Source organism: Pagrus pagrus, assembly GCF_965226575.1.
Source record: "Pagrus pagrus genome assembly, chromosome: 20".
Taxonomy (NCBI): domain Eukaryota; kingdom Metazoa; phylum Chordata; class Actinopteri; order Spariformes; family Sparidae; genus Pagrus; species Pagrus pagrus.
Genome location: NC_140207.1, coordinates 14310859 through 14334861, shown reverse-complemented (window position 1 = coordinate 14334861; position 24003 = coordinate 14310859). Strand labels below are relative to the sequence as shown.

General features: G+C 41.7%; 3 protein-coding genes across 8 annotated transcripts in view; 1 reads left to right on the top strand and 2 right to left on the bottom strand.

Annotated features, from left to right (window-relative positions):
* The window catches only part of pola1 (polymerase (DNA directed), alpha 1), a 59568-nt gene extending 58488 nt beyond the window's left edge, over positions 1 to 1080 (bottom strand). The window contains exons 1-2 of one of the 3 annotated variants that reach the window (XM_084340243.1): positions 776 to 1080; positions 117 to 244 (exon numbers count right to left, since the gene is read on the bottom strand). In XM_084340243.1, the coding sequence (XP_084196369.1) occupies positions 117 to 244; positions 776 to 824 (177 nt within the window). In that variant the 5' untranslated portion in view covers positions 825 to 1080. The remainder of the gene's footprint in view (positions 1 to 116; positions 245 to 775) is intronic. The other 2 variants (XM_084340245.1, XM_084340244.1) reach the window with 2 other exon arrangements.
* Positions 199 to 12932, top strand: pcyt1ba (phosphate cytidylyltransferase 1B, choline a). 3 transcript variants are annotated; one of them, XM_084340250.1, is made up of 9 exons: positions 199 to 284; positions 2383 to 2451; positions 7400 to 7499; positions 9373 to 9489; positions 9574 to 9725; positions 9961 to 10039; positions 10133 to 10275; positions 10680 to 10868; positions 11035 to 12932. In XM_084340250.1, the coding sequence occupies exons 1-9, from the start codon at positions 267 to 269 to the stop codon at positions 11251 to 11253; spliced, it is 1086 nt and encodes a 361-aa protein (XP_084196376.1). In that variant the 5' UTR covers positions 199 to 266; the 3' UTR covers positions 11254 to 12932. The 3 variants fall into 3 exon arrangements, with proteins under 3 accessions (XP_084196376.1, XP_084196375.1, XP_084196374.1); XM_084340249.1 differs by having other exon boundaries at positions 11029 to 12932; XM_084340248.1 differs by lacking the exons at positions 199 to 284; positions 2383 to 2451 and adding an exon at positions 3907 to 4085 and having other exon boundaries at positions 9961 to 10275; positions 11029 to 12932.
* A 66-nt stretch (positions 12933 to 12998) lies between these two features.
* Positions 12999 to 22111, bottom strand: pdk3a (pyruvate dehydrogenase kinase, isozyme 3a). Of its 2 annotated transcripts, XM_084340247.1 has the most exons (12): positions 21726 to 22111; positions 19235 to 19376; positions 19044 to 19115; positions 18384 to 18568; positions 18199 to 18288; positions 17352 to 17429; positions 17140 to 17216; positions 16926 to 17027; positions 16719 to 16826; positions 16473 to 16586; positions 15402 to 15522; positions 12999 to 13604 (listed from the first exon to the last, which is right to left on the bottom strand). In XM_084340247.1, exons 1-12 carry the CDS (start codon positions 21826 to 21828, stop codon positions 13588 to 13590), a joined length of 1209 nt encoding a protein of 402 aa, XP_084196373.1. In that variant the 5' UTR covers positions 21829 to 22111; the 3' UTR covers positions 12999 to 13587. The 2 variants fall into 2 exon arrangements, with proteins under 2 accessions (XP_084196373.1, XP_084196372.1); XM_084340246.1 differs by having other exon boundaries at positions 12999 to 15522.
* Positions 22112 to 24003: the final 1892 nt, after the last annotated feature.

Genomic DNA, 24003 nt, shown 5'->3' with positions numbered 1-24003 from the left:
AAAACAAGAATTTCTGACTAAACACAGACACAAATTGTTTTTCCAATGTTCAATAATAGGGAATAAACTAAAATAGGCAGGGTTAGGGTTAGGAAATGCACAAAATTTCATTGAACCTCATATTTGATCTTCTCCCCCATCTTGGCTTTCTTGAGCTGCTCCAGTGCTGACTTCCTCCCCGTCTTCTCCCTCTTCTCTCGTCGGGAGCGAGACTTTGCCAGACCGCAGGCATCACCTCCATCGTCTGAGGAGAAGGACACATCGACATGACGACGCAGCGGCAGGTAGGATCGTGACAGTTTGGTTTTCAGATGTTTATCCCAACAAATACACCACTCATGTCACATTTGAGGAGCGCAGGCGCACAACATTGTTTGACCCTAACTTCTACTACTTTGTAGCTTAGGTTATGGTTACCATGTCTGTAATCGAGAGGAGGATTAGCTAGTTCATGACTATCTTACAAGACAGTTGCGGTTGAGACAATGTACGTTAAAAAAAAACAGACATCAATAGCAGCACACTGTAGTTCGCTAACACCGTTACGCTATGTCTGTTATTTTCTCTTAACAATACCAGACTCGCATGGCAAATTGTTGGCTTAGGTTTTTAAAGCATTTTCAATAAATATAAAGTATTAATAGCCTAAGCGTGCTCCTTGTTGTCGAAAGCTAACGTTAGTGAAAGCTAACTGACATGTTAGCCAACTTCTTCGGTTACCCTGCGCGAGACCTCTAAACTAAGCTAGCAGGCGACGAGGAAAAAAAGCACTCACCGCCGTCCGGACAGTCCGTGTCTTTGTCTGGGTTTGATACCGGAGCCATAACTTTAACTTTTTCCTGTAAAACGGTTGCTCACTGACAGCTGCACAACGCGGCGGCGGCAGGTCAGTACAATAACAGGGCAGTCCGCGCCAAATCGTCTTCCCGGGGAATGTCATATGCAGGAAGTGACATCGCAGCGCTGTCAGCCAATGAGAGTGAAGCGTTGTTTCCACTCCTGTCCACATGGTGGCGGTGTTGTTCAATGAAACAGGGATGCAGACGCCACAGACTCAGGACCACAACAAGTTCAGTGTTTCTACAGTAGGAGAAGTTTTTAATTCATTAAGTTTATCTGACAAAAATGACCCAAAAAAGGTCATGAAAACACAGTCAGAAAGGAATATATGTATTCTTAAAATGTATACTCTAACAATGAAACAAAGGTGAAAAAATTGAATAAAAAGAATAAGTTAGTACATAGTGATTGGTTTCTTCATCGAATAACGTTTCAGGTATTCCATTAAGTCTTTGGGGTTTCCCTTTTTTGCAATTATTCCACATATAGCAAACTTGTCAGGCATTTTAACCACTGTCTAAAAGGTGATTTCAACAAGTGAGTATTTGGCCTGCAGGTAACATAACAAAATATGGTCTCCCATGCTTTCCTTCTGGCTCCATAGGTTACATACGGTACAAAATATACCAAATAAAGTATACATTGAAACTTTATTTTACAAAAAAAGTGGCTCATGAATATTTTTTCCATTTTTTCTGCAGGACAGTGCAACTTTTCTTATAAGGCAGTTATTTTTTCACCAGTATAACCTGATCCTAAAGTTTGGATTGTCATGTTACAGCATTACACCACTGGTCTCCCTCTTTTTTAAAAGTCAGTGCCTGTGCCTGTGTGTAGGCTACAGTATCCCGATGAAGCTCGTTTCCATGGAGACTAGTAGGGCACAATGGGTTCCTGTCCCAGATTGGGGCCACAGAGACACTACAGTGCGTCCAACAATGGAAACACAAAGCGTGGTTTGTCCTTCATCCCCAGAGCTGATTTAGGCTTTTAAACCAAACATCACTGTGACAACTATATATTAGCATGATCCTATTGGTCTACAGTACAGTGGGATTACAGGCACATTATCATATTGGTGACTTCATCTGTGTCAACTGGATAAAAGCATTATATGCGTGTGTAAATTTGTTGTCCCTATAGTCTATAAAAGTCTTTTATCATTTTTGACACATTGTTCACCTTTTAAAAAAACGAGGCTACAATTTGCAGATTGTATGAAGATCCTCCACAGCAGTAGGCTACAGTAGGAGCAGGTTCATCAATGTACAGCAGTATGGTCTGCTGTAATGTCTGCTAAATGGGCCGTGGCCCACAGTTGTCGCAGCTCATCAGGGGTGAGCAGCTGATGGGACCTGACAGACAGACAGACAGACAGACAGACGGGCTGTTGTCGCTCTGCTGCACTTGCCCGCTGTGCAGGAGCAAACACAAACTCCTGCCTCAGACTAAACAACAAAGCAGACAAGAGGAGTAAGTGTTAAACACATCATTGTTTTTACTTTACATAACCGTTTGGATTTGGACGCCATGGTGAAGCAGCGACGCGTCAGAGCGCACCCCTGCTGCGCAGCTGTTGCGCCTCTTTGTAGCAGGAGAGGACCAAGACAGGTAAGTTATGTTTTTCCTAAATCCTACATTACGACACTTCAGTCGCTGTGTTTTTTATTGACCCTACAGCGGAAAGTTATCTAAGTATCATATAGTGGGGAAAAGAAAAGGGAGGAGTAGTTTGTGTAGCCTGAAGCAAAGCTAACACCACATTTTCATTTTTGTGCCAAATATCAAATACAGTTTGGTGTGACAGAGAGATCAGACTTTTCATGATTGGGTGTGACTGTGAGCTACAGAGACAGCTATGTATCTGCAACTGGATCAAACAGAGAGACATCTAACACGCCGAATACTGAGAATTAATACTCCAAACTAATTAGCAACAGAAATTAAAGTTAATTTTCACAAGGCGTTGAAGCTAACCTTTAATATTTTTCCATATCAGATCCGTTGCAGACTGTCCAAACCTTATAGAATAATAAATAAATAAACCCTTTATTCACAGACGCTCTCAGTTCAACTGTAAACAAATGTGGTGATACTCAGTATCATCTCACTGATGGCGCTATGGGCCACTCCACCAATCCTCACCGCTCATACTGCTGGACCGCCGGAGCTCCTCTCTGATTGGTCCTTCTCTTGGAGCTCTCTCCTCTTTCCCGTCGCCATGGCGAGAGCTCGTCGGCTCTGCGAGCGAAGATCGTTTATAGAAGCGAGGACTCACTCGCAGCTCACAAAAATCTGACAGGGTCATCTCACTCAAACAAATGTTTATCTTTTTTCCTCGTGTTGTGTGGCTCATTTCTGCGTTGGAGGGCCAAAACTGAAATTTACTGGCAGTACACGGACCAAAAGTGGACGCCTATTTAATTCAATTTAAAGGTTAATATGACAGATTTGGCCACCTTTTGAATGCACACTAAAGAAATAGGAAGCAGCATGTTACGAGAGTAACTGCTAACTGTTGCTGCTGTTAGCTAGTTAGCTCAATTAGCTGTGAGCTTTGGACCAAGATAGGCTCAGGCTAGCTGGTTAGCATGCTAACCTCAGTAGATATCTCTGCAACACACAACATAGATGTCATAAGGTCAAAACTGTTATTTCTTCACGTTCTGTTGATTATTTGAGTAGTGAATGTTTTCAACTAGAAGTCTCACCTTAAATTAAATGTTATTATAAAAATGCAGGATCCCAACTTCCCTTAACTTTGACTGTATGTGCATATAATGGCTGCCCAAAGTGAACCCACTCTGGTCAACCCTGCTCTATAGGTTGAATCAGTGCTGAGCAAAAATATCCCAAAGTCAAATCAAACCGAATACAATTGCAACCTCCACTTAAGAGCAGAGAGTTCATCCCTTTTGTGGTGCCAGGAAATTGCTACAGAGTGAGGCCTCCTTGCTGCCTCCTCCTCTCTGCAGCAGGGGATCAGAGAGGTGGAGGTGGAGGAGGGGGGGAGGAGGAGGAGGAGAGGGGAGGACAGACAGAGCAGAGAGTGGGCGGGGGGAACAGAGGGAAGGGAAGGAGAAAGAGACTGAGTGGTGAGGAGAGGAGAGGAGAGGAGAGGAGGAGAGAGGCATCATCGCCTCACTGATGCTGCTGAGTCACATTACAGAGGGACCACAGCCACATCCCATGAGTCTTTGGGAATCATGGAGGAGCTTGAACACACCTGCCCCCATCCTCGGACGGTAGGGTGCTTTTAGCGTGTGTTTTCTCGTCTGTGTTGCTGTGTGTGTGTGTGTGTGTGTGTGTGTTGTGGCAGGGAGCGAGAGAGGAAGACAAAGGCTCCTGCTTTCTTCCCTGTTACGAAACAGATCCTCTATAGCATAGGAGGCGCTGCTCAGACTGCTGAGTGGACATGTTTGAATGAAGGATGTGAGGTTCACACAGTGGACAACACAGCAGGAGAGTCCTGCTGAGGGGACACTGCGGCACTGTGTCTCCTTCCTCCCTCCTCCAAGCGGTCCATCTTTGCCTCCTCGTCTCGTCCTCGCTGCCGTTGTGCTCCCGTGCCATCTCCCATCCTCGTGTTTCTCTCTTTTTCGGCTTTAATCCGACTTATGCCAGATGTTCTTTGCCTGTGCCAGAGAGGGCTTTACTGACCGCCTGCCCTGATAGGCCCGTGTGCCCCATGTCAGTGAGTTTGAAGCTTCACCATCTGCTATGTGCTAAGTGTTTAAAAGGAAGAAACCCCCTCCCCCCTGTTCTGTTTTACCGTGCCCAAGGAATCATGGGGGACGAGGATGCTCCCTCAGCCTCTCTGCTGCTTTTTTTTGTGTTTCTGTTGCTCTCTAATGGAAACAGTTGTGTTCAAATGTTACTTTTGACAGTCAGCTGCATGCAGGGTTGGGTCAGTCAACATCTGAAAACATTTAGCATATTCAGCATTAGAGATTCCTTAAATGATAGTGGACTGCCTTTAATAATCAATTATTGGTTCATCATTAATAATATATGAAATATGTTGGAGGTAACACTTTCAATGATGCCCATGTCTATGATACATTATGAGCATACTAACATATAATGCATTATAATGCACCTATAGCGTTGTATAATCGTAGTTATAAGCACTTATGAATATTCATAAAGGTTTATAACAATAATCATAACTCATTATGACACCAATGTCTATAATGCATTATAAACATACCTTTAATGTTTTATAATGCACCATTCAAAATGCTTTATAAGAATAACCACACACTATAAAGTATTTTATAATGACTTATTAGGTCAAGCACCAGTACTTCATAATTGCTGGTTGCCCATTATTTTTGCAAGAATAATGTATTCAAATTCTCATAGTTGAGATACATTGTAATCATTTTAAAAGACATTATAATCACTTTTTTAATGCATTATAATGTGATTGTAAGTTACTGTGTGTGGCCATTGGGTGCTGTAATTAAAAACGTCACTTTCTGAGGTATAGACAGGTACAGTAGGCTACATCAGGAGTTCAACGAACACATCAAGTACTTAAAAACTAAATCTAAATCAAAAAGAATTACGAAATGAGGACTTCATTTTAAAAGCGGAGCATTAACTAGCTCAACAACTAGCTCAACGAAATCGAGCCCATTTTGTGGCTACTAAGGCTAAAATGTATTAATATTAGTCTGTATATAAAGTATTTTTGTATGTTTTGAATTACAAGGGTATTTCATTTCATTTTATGTTTGATAAGCAAGTATATGTCATTTGTAGTAAGATACTTTTTGATGTATTTGTGCCCATCGCTAATTGTCAGTTAATACATATTTAATTGGTTAAATTCTTAACAGAGATGAATCAATTAATCATTAATCATTAACAAACCTATTCAGTGTTTACAAGTGGTGAAATTCAATTACCAGTACAAAAACATTACTGGCCAAGGTCAAGTAATCCCTGACAGTGTAACTACAATCCAGTTATACATTTTTTCAATTGTAATCTGGATTGACTAGTTACCTTTTTTGTAATCCTGATCACATGTAATCCATTGCTTGCCAACTCTGTGCATGCATGACAATTAAAATCCACTTGTCCACAATAAACAGCCTGTTTCCAGACCTCATCTCTAAATCTGCAGTGATTAATATAATACAGTAAAAATGAAACAGCAATTCATTGCCTACAGCTGAGCATGGAGCGTGTTGTGACATAAGCATCTTTATACTCGGGAATGATTTGTGTGTTTTTGTAATGTGAATGATTAAAATGAAGATCGAGCCATAAGTCGAAGCTTTATTTTGTAAAAATGTAATACGAGTTTTGGTGACTGGGTTGTTTCATAGCGCCAAATTCTACAGATCTTTTACCTGTAGTGTTTTGTTGGCACTTCCTCATTTTTTGGGGATTCCACACATTCAAAATATTAGTTATTAATTTAAAAACCAACCAGTGTTTTACCTTTGAAATATTTTCTATTTTCTCATGACATTATTAAAAGCCATAATGTTGATAATCCTTCCCTTTAACACAAACTGATCTTGTAAAAATATTTTATATTTTGTATGTTATTGGGCTATGAATGGACGAAGTCATGAAGTATCATGGTGATTAAGTAAGTATTTAAACTAAGGGTTGAAGGAGCTGCACAGCACCTCCCGGATGTTAATGTTTTCTTATTGGCAGGCTTCATCAAAAAGGTGTATGGGTATTAAGTATAATGTCAGGAACTCCTGAAAGACCGCTCTACATCCCAAATTAATTTATAGCCATCACTGATGTTACTTTCTCTTGAAAGAGTAGTCCTGTGTCCGTGGACCGTGTTGTCATGCCAGGCTCTGATCTTGTTGCTGTTCCTAGAGGATGTGTTGACGTCAGTTTGCCAGTTTGGTCCACAGAGACTGAATCTGTTTCCATTTTTTCATCCTCCTCTCACACCCCCACAGCTTTCTGCTCGCTGCCGACTCTGATTCTGTTTTATTGGTGTGAATGAGATTCAGCGAGTATTCCCCGCGGTCAACAGATGGCATACAAAGACAAATTTTCAGGCAGGCTCACACTGCAACACTTTAACCTTGATGTAGCTTCAACAAGTATCATCCTTTATCCGTCTTTGTTCCCTCGTCTCATTGTCTTCTGTTCTCTCTGTATCTGCTTCATTTACATTTAGATATTTAAAAATGGTTTTCTAGTAAATTCCTGACAGGAGATCAATAGCTTTGACCTTGTTTTCTGCCACATGTTAACACACAGATAGGCTGCACACAGAAGTCTGCTCAAGCACACAGAGTGATCAATAACGCTGAGTGCAGCTCCGTCTGCCTCTCAATCCATCGGCCCAATATGGAGCAGGCAGGCGTCGGCCGTGGTCAATAACTTAATGGAGGTTACTGTAAAAGTAATGAGTATGGAAAAGGGAGACATATTGTGTACAGCTGAAGGGATGGGTAGCTGTGCTTCGGGGTGTGTAGGTGTTTTAGACGTTCATGTGCACTCATCCTCCAGAATAAGACGTCTGTGCTGTATTTTATCTATAACCGCCTCTTTCTCCTCCTCTCCGTCTTAGACTTTGACAGAGCCCGCCATCTTTGCCAGGGAGACCAGTTGTGATTGTCGCGCCCCTCATGAGAAACTCAGCATCGCTCAGGCCCGCAGAGGCACACCAGGTACGGTAGACCTCCTCCTGCTCGGTTTCCTTCTCTGATACATTTCCTCCACCTTCTCCTTCTTCCACCTGTCATGTTTATTCCTCAATCCCTCCTGTCTCTAACTACATTTACTCCTTATACTAGTACTTAGGGCTGGGCAGCATGACCTTAAAATAATATCACAATATTTTTAGGCCGTAGCGCAACATACGATATATACCTTGATATTTTGACATCTGATTCTGATCAGTAATCATCAGAAATGGGGATATAGTGACTTAGTGAGTAAAGACATGTATTAGAATAAGTAGGACAGTCTGGTAAGTTTAGAAAATGACATCACCTCACTGCAGTGCAGCTTTTAAAACCAGGAAAAGACAACACTTATGCCATTTCATGATATAATGATGTATATCGTATATATTGCTCAGCCCTACTAGTACTATTACTGCACTACAACTACTGCCAGTGCAGGTGCTACCTCTTCTTCTACCTCTAAAGCTACTGCTAATACCACAGTTAGCACTTCTATTATTCACTCATACATACACCACTACTACACACTACACTACTACTACTGATACACTTCACCTCTGCTAACACTGCTGCTAGTTTTTCTACAATTACATACCATACATATGCATACATACTACTATATTTGAGATTACTTCAACTATTACCGGTACTGTTGCTACTGCTACTACAGTTGCTACTCTAGTAGTATCACTACTACCATACTACACTTTCCTACTGATGCTACATGCACATGTACATTAATGCTACTCTGTCTACCATTACATGCTGCACTACAACTACTGCAAGTGCAGCTGCCACTGCTTCGACTGCTAGTACCTCTGAAGCCACTTCTACTACCACAATCTCTACTACTGTTGCTACTCATACAGTATCACGATCACCACAAATACGACTATCAATGGGTCATTCTATGGAAACGTCCATTTTTCTGTCCACAGCCTTTACAGAAAAATTACACATGAAAAACACTTGAGACACTGGAATTTTTTTCATATTTTACAATAAATCATTAGGTTATTTGAACAATAACTGCCTCTTGGGCCATTGATTTGGCAATATTTGTTTTTTAATCATTTATTTACCATTCCAAGCAACACCAAACTACTTGTCTCCACAGTCACGTATAGAAGGAAAGTGCCACATATTTTCCAAGTGTCACAATATTAAAGGGGCACTATGTAGTTTTGGAGAAGAAATTCAAACTCAGACAATAATAATGATTTATCAATACAAACTCAGAAATGTTTGTTTTTTCAATAGCTGAATAAAATAAAGTCCCCAGAACACTGTTTTAAGCGAGAAAGGTGGCAGGGTCCGCCAAATATAAGCAAAGTCCTAGTACATATCACAACAGTATTATTACCAGGGTTTGATATATTGCATCAGGCCTGAACAGTATAATTATCTCTCTAGGAATATATGTGTGTGAGTTACACCAGAAAGTGCCTCGACCAACAACATACTATTGAATGTTACGTGTCATTAGCGTAGCCTACAGAGCAATAAGTCTGGATTACCAATAAATCAAAGTGGGCAACTGACCCAGCTCCAGGCTATCTGTGTCAACTGGTTTCTGCTAATTTAACTGAAACTAATCAATAATTCTCACCACTTAAGCACAACAAATTACACTGCAGCTCATTCTTTCATGTCTGTGGCTTTATACTGCTATTCCAAACCACGTAGCACATGTGTCGTTAGGTGTTATTCTACCTAGGACATATAAATCGGCATGACTTTAAGAGAGAATCTGGTATTTCAATATGTGATATGGAAGCTCAGCACCATTACTCTCCTATGTTGGCACAACAGTTGGTCCTGATACATATGTTGTTGTGTTGCCGTGTGTTTTCAGTGGACCGGCCGGTCAGAGTCTACGCAGATGGCATCTTTGACCTGTTCCACTCTGGACACGCTCGTGCTCTCATGCAGGCCAAGAACCTCTTCCCCAACACCTACCTCATAGTAGGAGGTAGGACTGACACACATTCACACTGCTGAGAATAACTCATACGGATTTGTCTGATAGTGATTTCTGTGTTTGTGCTTGGAACAGTGTGCAGTGATGAGCTGACCCATAAATACAAGGGTTTCACCGTCATGACGGAGATTGAGCGCTATGAAGCACTGAGACACTGCCGCTATGTCGACGAGATTTTGAGAGACGCGCCCTGGACTCTCACACCCGAGTTCCTAGAGACACACAAGGTGTGTGTGTGTGTGTGTGTGTGTGTGTGTGTGTGTGTGTGTGTGTGTGTGTAAGACACTCCCCAAGGGCTTTTTGACACATTTGTTTATTACCAAACTGTTGTAAATGTTTTTTTTGTTTTTTTTGCAAACTCTAACCTGCTGTATGTTATTATGTTTTTATTTTGTTTAACAATTTTTTATCTCAGTGCAGTGTTTTCCGCCATACTGTACGTGACCTTTGATTGTTCCTCAGATCGATTTTGTGGCTCACGACGATATCCCATACTCCTCAGCGGGAAGTGAGGACGTCTATAAACACATCAAGGAGGCAGGTCAGTGTGTGATGCCAGGAGGAGAAAACAGCTTAGTGTATTCCCTCTCGGGCAGTTTTCTAATTCCTATGCCTTTTTATGCATGCGCTTCAGGGATGTTTGTGCCCACACAACGGACAGAGGGAATCTCGACATCTGACTTAATTACCAGAATCGTCAGAGACTATGACGTCTATGCCCGGCGCAACCTCCAACGTGGCTACACGGCCAAGGAGCTGAACGTCAGCTACATCAACGTAAGAGCATGATCAGTTCTGCACCGTTTTGGTTTAGTGCTTTATATGATTTTGGAAAAGGAATCTAGCTGAAGATTTGAATTAGACTAACTTATATTCAATCAGAGGAGAAAGGTTATTCGGAGGGGACGGGGGGACCTTAAAGAAACAGGCTCTACTTTCATGGATAATTATATATATATATATATATATATATATATATATAAACCAGATGTGGACAATTTATTTTCGACTGATACCCATTTTATTTGGTTTGATTAATAATGAAATACATTGTGTCTTTAACTGGAATTGTTGAAAACGGCTTGCACTCCCCTACAGATTTTTACGAGTCAAGGAATAAAGACAGAGGTTCTGGTTCGTCAGGGATGTGTTTTTTTTTTTTTTTATTTAATCCCCCTCAGGAGAAGAAGTACCGTCTGCAGAACCAAGTGGACCGGATGAAGGAGAAGGTTCGCACAGTCGAGGAGAAGAGCAAACACTTCGTTTACCGCGTGGAGGAGAAGAGTCACGACCTCATTCAGAAGTGGGAAGAGAAATCCAGAGAGTTTATCGGCAACTTCTTAGAACTTTTTGGACCTGATGGGACTTGGGTGAGTAACTTTTTCAACATCATCTGTAGATTGTAGAAGTTGGATATTATCAGTTTGTTCCTGAAATATCAGAAAGTAACGTCAGTGACTGACGTTTGAAATAAAAAGTGTGTTTTTGTCAATGAAGTTCTTGCTGATGACGCTCAATCTCCTTCCACAGAAACAGGTGTTTCAGGAGCGCAGTGGACGAATGCTGTCCTACGCTCTGTCCCCCCGAGAGTCGCCCTGCAACAGCCCTCCTCGCGAACTGTCCCCCCTGCGCTCTCCCTCACCCCCGTCTCCCCCCGCCCGCTGGCACAATGCACGGCCATCGCCCCCGACCTCCCCTAAAGGAGCGTCTGCCTCTATAAGCAGCATGAGCGAAGGGGATGAAGATGAGAAGTAGATGAACCCTTGACCGCACGAATAGTCACACACACACACACACACACACACACACACACGCTTCACTCACAGTACACTGCCTGAGAACTGCTCACACACACACACACACACACACACACACACACACACACACACTCCTACAAACACTGGCTGGATACTGAAACTGTTCTCCTCAAGGATATGCAAGGCAGACGGTGATCATGGGAAATGAAGTTCGTTCTGTGCTGCAGAGCTAAGAAGCCATCGCTGTCTCTGTTGTCTGGGCAACCGAGCGGAGAGGATGAGGATTTATGTACACAGTTTATGTACACATTTATGTACACATATCATGAGACGGTCCAGAATGCTTTGCAGCATCTTTCAAAGGATTTGCTTTGGATTGTCCAGTGCTGAAAGAGACTGTCCGACAGCCTGTTCATAATATCACCTCTTTGCTTTTGGTCCTGTTCCGTTTAGTTTAGCCTTTTTTTTTTTTTTTTTCAAAGATGCCAAGATTTCTTGTAACTACTGTGACCACTACACGTGAGTAGGCACGAAGTTACAGACACTGTGTGTGACATTCAGTGCATCAACAGGAATCGGATTCACTCCTCACTTTGTACTTTTGTGTTTGTCGAATTGAGATTTAGGAATTAACCAACAGACGTTTTGCACCATTTTAGCATCAAACCTCAGACAGGAACATCAAATTCAGTGACCCAGAATCCTTGATTCACTCGCTCCCATGCCACCGGTATGACCACTTAACCACAAAGACAACTTTAAACTTATCCCTGAGAAAAGATGCATAAAACTAGCCAGGGGTAAGGCAGCCTGGATGTTTCTGACAGTTATGATTGGTGCAAAAAAAAAAAAGCTCTAATGAGAGACAACTAAATATGGACAAGTCGAACAATATAATTCTAGTTTTAAAGATCTAAAGAAAGGCTGCTTCATAAAACGAGCCCGTTAAGATCTTAACCCTCGGAATGCTCCTAATCTGTAAAATGCCTGTTAGATAGTCCCAAATACTTTGATTGTGATGAGACAGCCTTCATGTATTAGCTTCTTGAATGTAAACTCTTTTGAGACCACACCGTAGAGAGTAAATGTAATCACTCAAACACACAAATCCCTCGTCACCGCAGTCGCTCAGTAGGCCTCACAAATATCACGTCTCGTTGTAATCGACAAGTAGGAACATTTGTGGATTTTCTGCATTAAAAAGCCATGTATTTTTTTCTTCAGTTTTCCATGTTGTATCTTTTAGCAGACATTCTTGCTCTTTGGAATATGATGTCAGCTGTTAATCGAACCCGGCGAACTTGGAGATAAAAGCCTTCCTCTAGGACTCTGATGATACTTGAAATAAACAAAAACCGAAGCCCTCCAGGTGAACTGTCAGGTCCTCAAAAGCCGGAACATCATCCCAGTGTTTTACTTGCAATTACTGGAAATGTTAGTAATAACTTTATTTTATTCTTTGCTCCGATCTGCTTGCTCATGCCAGGCCGGAGCAGACCTCTCTTCCAGCCCAACGATACAATAAATACCCTAATGCAATGTAGAGATGTCCTGTACGCAATACATGTTAATCTGCACTATGTGTACAAACTTTGGGAATGTGTGTCTTTTTTTATTTTTTAAACTTTAATGTTCAGACGGCTTGATATGTAAATAAATCAAAACTCTATAACTGAATGTGAACTTAACAGCATTTCCCCTTCTTACCACTTAACGAGACAAAGGGTCAAATCATAGACGGGGTCGCACACAACAGCAATTATCTTTATTGTCAGGTTCGACAATGGAGGTTGATCTCATGCTGGATCACATCCTCGGACTGCTCTATCACCTTTTTGGTTTCGGTCCATGTTGCATTATTTGCATATCTCTGCGTGACCACCTCCACAGTGAGGAGGTCATGCACACAAATACATTTGTTTAAGCCTGGAGGTACAGTAGGATGGAAAACAGCGATCATTCCACACTGGCAGGGAACACATTATTAATAGTTATGTACACAATATTTTATCATATTTTATAAATACCATTGGTACAGAAACAGTGTTAAACAGTGAAGGTTGGTTAGTACTAAAGATGAAAGATCCTCTGGCCTCTAAATCCCACAACAGGAGCTGAAACTTTGACGAAGGTGAGAACTTTGTTCAGTCATTGTCCTCGAAATGTGATCGCGGCTGATTTGCACACATTTAGGGTGGTGAAGCGAGGCCTGTGAATGAAGACGGCTGTTGTCTTTACAGCAGGTTCGTCACTGAGCATCACAAAGGCATTGGCAGTGATGAAATCTTACAGATGAGGGAGCTTTCCTTTCTGAGCTCTTCGTCTACACTCTTCACATCAGAGGTGACGCTAAAGGAGATGAGAAAAGGATGTCACTTCAGAGTATTGGAGTTCCCTCATCATCTGGTCCTGGGTTTGGGCCGTGTTTTATTAAGGTTTGGTCTTTTTCCATTTTTGAGAAGGAAAGTGATGACCTGATCATAGATAATCTCATATTATTACATTTACAAAGAAATTCTTGATAGAGGGTCTGAGATGATTGCATAAATGTTATTTGAAGTAAAAATCTACCTGTAGATTTAGTAAAGTGCACTAATAAAAGTTCCTGAATATGATTCATGTGAGAAAAATGGGATTGATTCGAAGTGATATTTCAGTACCCAGCTATTAGTGATGAAAAGTGGAAGAAAACAGTGCAAAAGCCTGAAAAAGTAGTTCTTAATTGCGTCTTTGTTTTGGATGAAATAAATTAAAACCTGTCAGTTAGTTTAGCTGCATCTTCTTCTAATCCTGTCTTTTACACACATGATAAAAACGAAAGCACATTTTAAAAATACACACTCTTTGTTCAAACTCGTTCAGAGAGCTGCGAGGATTAGTAACACCACAAGGGAGACACAAGGCTGACTGGTTGAAGCATTGTTAGGGAGTCCAAGCCGTGAGCGTGTTTACAGGGTGAGGGGATGATGTATTCCCACTTTTAGAGTCCTCGTTAGACGCAACAGGTCCGTTCCTCTCCGTGTGAGCGTTCATACAATACATCATGCTGGTGTGGTTGAAGCTACATGACAGACGGAGCTGGCATGGTGGCATTTCATAAGCATCCTACAGACGCTCCTTTGGTCCTTTAATAGTTGTTAAATCGGGGTGCAGAGCTGGCTTTTAAGCAGAAATGTCAGACGAGGGTTAGTATTGCCTGTAGGTGGGCGATCAGCCAATATAAACAAAATACTCTGAAAAAACATAATTTCTAACCCATTACAAATGAACTTAGAGTTCCAGCAGAGCCTTCAAGGCAGATTTTTTTAAAACATAAAATATGCTATACATCTCCAGAAGTAAGGCTTTCTCTCTCTCTGAGATAAAATAAAAATCCTGACTTCTAGATCTTTAAAAATAAGCTGTACTCTTCCTATGATTTTCACAAAGGGGTTATCATTTTGTCTCATCTATACGCTAGCCTGACTTCTATGTTCCCAGAACAGAGTCCAAAACAAGTCTTTACTATGCCAGTGACACACTGGCCTAATTGTGCGTTCAGTCAAAAGTGTCTCCCAGAGGAAGGAAATGAAACCTCCTCCTCTTCCCAATTGCACTGAAACTCAAACCCCCCGACTCTGCTTGTGTTCCAGAGGCTGAAAACAGAAGACAAGCCTTCAGTGACTGTGAGAATGACACTCAATCAGCAGTGCAGGGAGAGCGGTGGCCCAGTCAGCCCAGGCGAACCAGGCCGAACAGTGCATGAGACGGAGGGAGAGTTAACATGATGCAGTGAATTTAGCTTAAAATAATGGCCAGACGGAAGAGGAAATTAAGTCAACATGAGTAAAGATTCAATTCACTTAATGACTATAATTTGGAAGAGGTTCATTTGAAACTCCGTCTTGGGAGGGCCACTGGTAATGCCACAACAATGAAAGCTACGCTGATGAATGTCATTGCCATTGGGTACCGACATAATTCAAGGTCATCCGTCTTTTCCAAAAGCTTTAACCACTGGAATGTAAAAGCCAGTCTGATCCTAAACCAAGCGTTTACCCAAGGGCAACATTTCATCGTACATGCTCGAGGGCAAAGTGCTTCCAGCGGAGGGCTGGGCTAGTGTGGTCAGGCAGAGTTATCTGTTGGCTTTGTATTTGGACTTGCTGGCATCGCGTGGCTCTCTGCTGGGGTTGCTCCAGTCGTCTGCCTCGGGGCTGGTCTTGTAATGACGCCACGCTGACTTGTTGAAGACAGGCAGGCGCTCAAAGGACTCACTGGACAGGGCCTTTAGACACGAGGAGGGACAAAAAACAAGAGCAATTTATTTAAACATAGCAGACACTCGGATTCAGAGACAAATGAGTCAATTTATATTCACTTTAAAATATGTCCTCATGTAGGTTTATGACGTTATAATATTTATGAATATAATCTAATATTTTTGGACTTTGGCTAGCTGCTCTCCCCTACTTCCAGTCTTTATGCTAAGCTAAGCTAACCATCTTTTGACTCTTGTATCATAGGCTACAACAGACAGATAGGAGAGGTAGGCTAGCTGCTTGCTTCTCCTTGCTCCCAGTCTTTATGCTAAGCTAAGCTAAAGTCTCCTAGTTGTAGCATCATACTGAATAGACAGATGAGAAAGGTATGCTAGCTGCTTCCCCCTGCTTCCAGTCTTTATGCTAAGCTAAGCTAAAGTATTCTAGCTTTGGCATCATTGAAATAGACAGATAAGGGTGGTAAGCTAGCTGCCTCCCCCTGCTTCCAGTCTTTATGCTAAGCTAAGCTAAAGTATTCTAATTGTAGCACCATACTTAACAGACAGATGAGGGAGGTTGGCTAGCTGCCTCACCCTGCTTCCTCTCTTTATGCTAAGCTAAAGTTTTCTAGCTCTAGCATCACACTTAACAGACAGAAACAGTAAGGGAGGGTGGCTAGCTGCTTCCAGTCTTTATGCTAAGCTAGGCTAAAGTCTTGATGCACTAATATCACACTTAATAGACAGATATGGGAGGGAGCCGTTTCCATTTCCTTCCTGTCTTTATGCTAAGCTAAGCTAAGCTAACTGTCTCCTGGCTCTGGTGTCCTAGTTCACAGACAGATGTGAGTGGTATCAGTCTTCTCATCCAACTCTTGGCAAAAAAAGCGAATAAGCACATTTCCCAAAATGTCAAACCAATCCTTATAAACTAAAAAAAAAACATTTGACATTCACATTTGACCAGCCTACTTTACCTTCAGATATATTACTGCATCTGTGCCCACGCCCTCCATGGAGTAGAGTTTCAGATCCCCCTGGAAGTATCGGGCATAGAGCCTAGAAATCGGCAAACCGTAGCCAAAACCGGCCTGGATGGGGGAGGGAGAAGGGCAGAATTTTATTTCCCAGATGTCATGCTGTATATAACAAATCTATGGGCCATGAAAGGATTGCAATGATCACCAGGGTCTATACTAATCTGATTTTATATGTGTGCGTACCAGTGGGACGGCTCCTGGCTCCAGGCTTGGTGTAGGGGCAGTGGAGTACATGTAGTTAAACAGACGGTCTATCTTCCTCAGAGGAACTCCTCCTCCTCTGTCACTGATCTGACATGAGGCAGACACACAGACTCAGAGTTCAAATTAGAAAGAAGACAAATATTTACCTAATGATTTGCTGTGTGCTGATATGTGTGTCTAATTCACCTTTATGGAGAGATCCTCTTTACCCAGAGTTACTTTTGCCTTCACTGGTGGTAACTCCTCTGTACTGTTCTCGTGAAGCTCCACCGTGGCTCTCATTGAGTTCTGCAAACACGCACAGAGTTAATTAATTCAGCTCAGCAAAGTCCTCATAGAATTATAGTCACATTTTAATCTAATTACATTTAAAGAGCATCAAAATACTGATGCCGCTCACCTTAAAGAGCTCAAACAGCATGTGGAACAGATGAGAGGGCACATACACCGCCTGGATGGGCTTTTTAGGGGCCTTCACTGGAAGACAAGAATGTGAAGTGATCATTAACACACCCAGGCTGGTTCTTGAGAAGTTAATGAGATGGTGAACGTTGTAATCACGGCGCTAAATTTGGAAACACTCAAATACATGGATGGAAACAATAATCTTACTGTTGAACTCTTCAATTTTCAGCTCAGGAGCAGCCAAGTAGTACTTCTCACACAGCATCTTGGCCGTGTCATAGGCATCTGACAGAAGAGGCAAAACAACACGAGTCAGGGCAAAACAAGCGGGATATGTGATTTGTTTATATTTGGATTCTTTTTACAGGGCACTAATATAGCTCTGTGTTCCTCATTGGGTCACTGAGAGTGCAGTGTTGGATTGCTGGTATTTTTCAAGAAGTATCATTATGTAAACACGCTGTTTTGTCTGGAGGAACTCGGGTGTGTTTGGTTTGTGATAAAACTCTGTTTCTCTGAAAGGATCTGTTCAGCCAAAAAATGAAAATTCAGTCGTTATCTCCTCGGCCCCCCATGCCGATGAACAGTCCACAAAACATTTCTGGAGCTTCACAGCAAAACGACGCTGCAGCACTCTCCAAAACAATTGAAGTAGATGGGGATTTATTTTAAAACGCGAAAAACAACCCCGAGAACATCGTAAAATGGCTTCTTACAGCTCTTCTGGTCCAAGTCTCCAGAAGAAGTCCAAAGAGCCAAAACTGTTTGCTTGGATTATGCCAGACAAGCTATATGGAGCCATTTTATGGGTTTTTTTTGGGGGTTGCTTTTTGAGTTTTCAAACCAGTCCCCATCTACTTCAGTCGTTCAGGAGAATGCCACATCTGCATCTAGCTGTGAAGCTCCAGAAATCTTTTATGGACTACAAAACTTTACCAGCCTTTCTACTGCCATGTGGGTGATTAGATCATGACTGGATTTTCATTCACGGTGAACTTATCCTTAAGAACTATGCAAATATTAGCACCAAAGCAAAAACCTTTCGTTAACTCACCACTGACGACCTCGGCCACACTGCAGGTGGGATCGATGCTGCCTATGTGTTTCGGATGGGCAGGGTTGGTGTCGTTGCCGAACAGGAGAGCTGCACAGAGGGACGTGGGAATTAAGAGTTAACTGCAGAGACAGATAGACGGTATGCTTGTTATCCAAAAAACAACTTAGGCTTGTGGGACTCACTGTGCTGGTTGATAAGCATGCGGAAAGAGATGCGGTTGGTGTAGAAGCGGTCGAGGAAATACTGGATGTTGCTGCTGATAAAAGGGTCAAAGCCAAACTTCTCCTTGTACTCGATGACTCCCTGAGCCATGGTGGGAACCACGTCGTTGTGACGGTTGCGGATCTCGATCAAGAGCTCCAGGAAACTGAAAATGAAATAAAAGTAATTCCACCTATTAACACACTGATCATGCACACATATATTTCCATCGACTAAACATAAGAGAGCCAATTATAAAAGAAAAAAAGTATCTTTGTTTGTTTTTGCTCCTTTGAGGGCCAGAAAAATGTCTTAGTCATGAACCAAGGTTGAATTCACTTTTCTTTCATTTCCAGTAAACCGAACAATTCTTGGAAGTGTGCCCTCTAAACAGACAATCTTATCTGAATTCCTATCTGTGTTTATCGCGCGGGCATTGTTATCGTATAAATACGCACCGTTACCTGTACAGTCAGCAGAGATCATTGTGTATTAAGGGGATTAGCTGCACTGGAAGAGGGACTCTAGACATAAAGACATGAATCCAGTACAGAACAGCTGGGTGGCTGACAGAGCTGTACTTACTGCACATGTATAGCACTTTCTATCATGAATCAACAACTGAGGCAATATTCACTCACTCGTTCAGAGCGTGAGCATCCTCCGGCTTCCTGTTCTCATAATCCAGCAGCTCCACGAAGCTCTGCATGTACCTGGTGAAGCAAACAGAGGTCAAAAGGCAGCTTTTACATGCTCCTCTTAACAACCCCACGGCCATAAACCTTATCACCCGTCAGCAATAAAAACTTAATTTCCAGAGGAAGCGCCTCACCATTTCTGCACCAGTCTGACGGAGGGCTGGCTCAGCAGGTTATCAGGGAGCAGGTTGACCTCCCTCATGGTGTTGGCCAGCCGCACAGGGAGCTCCTTACGCAGGAACATGTAGGACGTTTTCTCACACGCATTCTCCCGGCCTGGAAGGAAAATGAGTGGCGTCTGAACGAGTTTGCAAAATTGAAAGCGACTGGTATATCTGGAGCTCGTGGTATAGTCAGTACCCGAGAGTCATACTTGGGTAAAAGTAAAGCCATTGAATGTAGTGGAGTAAAAAGTAATACATGTATTTGCCTCCAAACTGTAGTGGGAAGTATAAAGTAGTGGAAAATGGAAATACTCAAGTAAAGAACAAGTACCACACAAGTGTATGTACGTGTACTGTGTATACATAAATAGACGTGTCAAGGGTATAGATTAGGGTTAATCTTATGGTTATGTACTTAGTTACATTCCACCACTAGGTATAGAGCTGCACTGACTAACTGATTAGTTGCCAACTATTAAATTAATTGGCAACTATTTTTATAAAAGATCAATCAGTTTTGGAAATCTTTTAAGGGAAAAAAAAAGGACAGATGTATCTGATTCCAGCTTCTTAAATTGGAAATGTTTCTGATTTCTTTACTCCTCTGTGACGATAAACTAAATACCCTCGAGTTGTGGACAAAACAAGACATGTGAGGACGTCACCTTGGGAAATACTAATGAACATTTTTTATAGACCAAACAAAATCAATTAATTGAGAAAATAATCACCAGATTAATCGACAACGACAACAATTGCTAGTTGCAGCCCTGACTTGAGTTTCGCTTTGGAACTTTGTGTGACATAATGACCACTTAATTACCTTGAACCATGAGTCATTTTGGCACATATGACGAAATCCACCTTGTACAAAACGTCTATTGTATTCTTGTTGACATGCAAAGATCAAGGTACGTCTTCCTATTAAGAAGCCGATGGATTTATGTCAAAATGTAACTGTTATCAACCTTAAGACACTCCTCAAAAAGCTTCATATTAAGCCACTGACAAGATTTGTCAAATAAAAAGTGATTTCAAATGTAAAGGAGTGACTGGTAGAGACAGCAAACATACAAGCCACAGTTAAAACCTAAGTAACCTACTAGGAGCTGGAGTTTCAATTTTCAACCTTTAATCTGATACCTTCAGCTCTGCAAATTGGCTGGAACTGTCCGCCAACATTAGCTTGAACCATACAAGGAAATCATAAATATTGTTACCCGGCAGAGAGGGGGGAGTCATGGAAAGGTTAGGGGGGGATTTATGTTTCAGATCTAAACAGGAAAAACTGAATGGCTGTGGTGTGAGCGGGGCAATGTTAAATGTCTTCCTTGAAGATGACTTTGCATTTTTACAGCCTCGATTCGACCAAAATTTAATCTAGACGGAGTGCAAACAGCGTGGTCTCTCTAATGAGTGCATGTGAGGACTGACTTGGAAGCATATGAGACCTATTAACCCTCAGCGGGGAAAATCTGCTGCTTTCAAGTTTTCCAGCTATAAAACAGAAGCAATGGTCAAGGCTTTGCAACTCACACTAAGCAAAGAGATGTTTGCAGCAGACTGAGAGGAAATGTCCCATCATCTCTGCTTCCCCTGATTCATCAAAACTAATGGAGGGCTCGTAAAAATGGGGTAGTGAAAAAAACACCAAATACTGACTCAGCTCTGGGAACGGCACACACTCTGCAGTGATGATGTCTCACTTGTTCCCTTGCGAAACACACCCGACATGGGTTTGCCCCAGTGCCGTTGTGACACGAACAAGATCCTCGGCTGCGTCTCTCAATGCAAACAAGTGCCGCACGTTCACGCTCTCCCCATCAGATCCACAGCTGTGAGAACAAATTACGTAAGAGAGATGACTGTTTAATCAGAGATGGATTAAGAAAAGCCTTGAGTACGGCTTGCGGCACTGTCATCCTACATCTCAAGCCTCACGTTGGGAGTGTAGCACAGTCGTTGACACCTCCATTGCTCTGAAATAAGCTCACAGAGATTGAAATAAACCGGAAACTATGATCAAAACCTTTGCAGAGCAGCTAAGAAACTGGTGTAACTTGAGCTGCATCCTCCACTGCATACGTGCTGTTGTGCCAGTCCGAGTGAGGACACAGTACCTGCATGAATGAAGAAGGGTTGTCACATGTTCAAATAGTAAACAAACCTGCAACAGAGAGCTGCCATGCAGAGTCATCAGCATGCATGGGACTGTTTGTGCTGTTGTGGGTGGGTTACTAAGAGGTAAACAGCTCATTTAAATGCCACATCTGATCATCACAAAGTCTAACGTTTCATGGCTGCCTGAGGAGGACTTCTGCTATTAATAACAACCCAGAGCTCGCGTGTGGCACTTCAAAATCGACAGATATAGTGACTCAAGTGACAATACACAAGGCCTCCTCTTCCTTATCAGCAAGTCACCCCCCTTCAGGATGACAGCCCAGGCAGTGCTACTTACCAAAATCCAAAAACTGCTTAATGGAGAGCGGGGAAGGCGAAAATCTGGAGTAATACTCGATTTTGGGGTTGGCGTTTTTCAGCAGACACGTGAAGATCCTCATTTTGAAAGTTTAACAGTGATGTCTGGGTCTGAACGTGAGAATGAGATTCAGTAAAAACACGAGCATTTCATCCCCGGTAATGTTGACACTGGCCACACTGACTGTCCTCCTCTCTCGTCGGCGTCCACATTTCTTCCAGGCCGCGGGCCTCCGGTGGACACGAAGCAAACTGGTGGATAAATGTCCATAAGGTTACATGATAGATACACACACTATGCTCCCCAAGAAGGCTTCCTGGGTCTACATTGTTCAGACATTCAGAGCAGCTAATACTGTCAAGCTAGCCGACTTCCGGTAGCTGACTTCCGGTTTCATTTTTCATAATAAGACACAAGGCTGCCATTATTTACATAGATACGTAAATTACCCATTTACTATTTGTTTACACATGAATTATAATCCATTATTAAGAAAAACGTTTTGGTGGCTATGTTTTGAAAACTATATCTTGCTAGTTTAACCACCTAACACTTCACCTTGTCTTTTTTCTTCACACTTAAATTTACACAATTAAGGCATAATATCCATGCCAGAAATGACAATACAATATAAAAAAAAAGGGATAAACGTCATAGTAAAAAAAAAAGTGATCTTGAATGTATAAAACATACATGCTACATACATGATAACAAAAATAACAAGTGGGATTCTGTTGATATAAGCTTTAGACTACTATAATCATAAAGTAAATAGTAAATAAAGTTGTGTGCTCTCTTGTATTTCATTTACCATTGAAATATGATTTAAATTTGTTTAGAAATGCTATGAAATTCAACAAAACATCCAAGATTAAACAAATCTGCATTGCAGCAGAGTGTTCCTGCTAAATGCAAAATAACTGTATCCTGTGAAAAGGGTAATCATTTTTAGATAATCCAGAGAAGACCGCTCAAACAGATCATTTGACCTCTGACCTCCTGGAAAAGGACTGCAGAGCAGACAAGAGTTCATTTATTAACATTGATACCTGCAGCCTTCATGAAATAGTACAAGAAGCTTTTGTTAATGTTTTTTAATGTTTAAACTTGCATATGACTTATTTTTTGCCAGTGACTTGTGAAATGACTAACCGTTGATTAGCCATGACACAACACATGAATGTATTAGTACTACAATATACAATGGTAAAACGCTGAGTCTTTCAAAAAATGTTTTACTTTGAAGGTCACTTCCGGCCTGCTCGGCTGGCTTTGACGTGCTCGGACAGCACGTACATTCGAAAGTCTCGACTCAACCGCACTTGGCTCAGGCTTGTTGATGCACCGCTGTGATTGGCTCAAAACTAGGAAGTGAAGAACCGCGACAACCCGATTGGACGGAGGAGTGTCAATCAACATCGTTGAGGTTGTTTATCTGCGGCCACTTCACTGTCATACACACAGTAGGCTGTTACATTGATACACAGTCAGATAGATAGATAAACGTAAAAATATGTAACATGTGGGATGTTTGTAGTTTAATGTGTGTATTTTTGGACTGGAGGTCATGTTGTTATGACCACTACCTGTTACAGTAATACAAGAGGATGACAAGGCTCAACACTGAAGCTGTTCAGATTTAGGTTTCTGCTGCCATCTAGCGCCAATCACACCACAAAAAGTCAGAGTGTTTAAAATGCCATGTGAGGATGTTTAAAATGCTCACACTGGACACATGGTAATAGTGACAGTAAAGGTCCAGCGCTTGTGACAGAATGCAAACGCAAGACAAAAACACAGTTTATCATTACATTGAGCAATAATGCCTCACAAAAAGACAGCAGATATATTTAAATGGTGCCACTTTATATTTGGGGTCCTTGTATAACTGTGCATATATATGTTACTGTGGATTCAAAAAGGAAAAGGAAAGTGATTTGGTGCCTCATCTGATTCCTAATAGAGTCTTTGAGTCATACACTTCAGCATGTACGGGAAATAATGTTTTTAAAAATGAAAGAATGATAAAATGAGGTTTACATCGAGCAGTTCCTTGTAAATCAACAAGTGAACATTAAACTCAACCTTCACCAAAAACCTTTTCTGATTTCTCTTAACTTAGCACCGCATGTTTTAGTTTTTTAAAGGAAACTTATTTGGAAAATACAAGGCATCATGTTGCAGTTGTCTGTCCAGACTCAATTGACTGATGTAGTGAAGACTGTTAAGACATTCTTAGTAATTCAAGTAAATAACC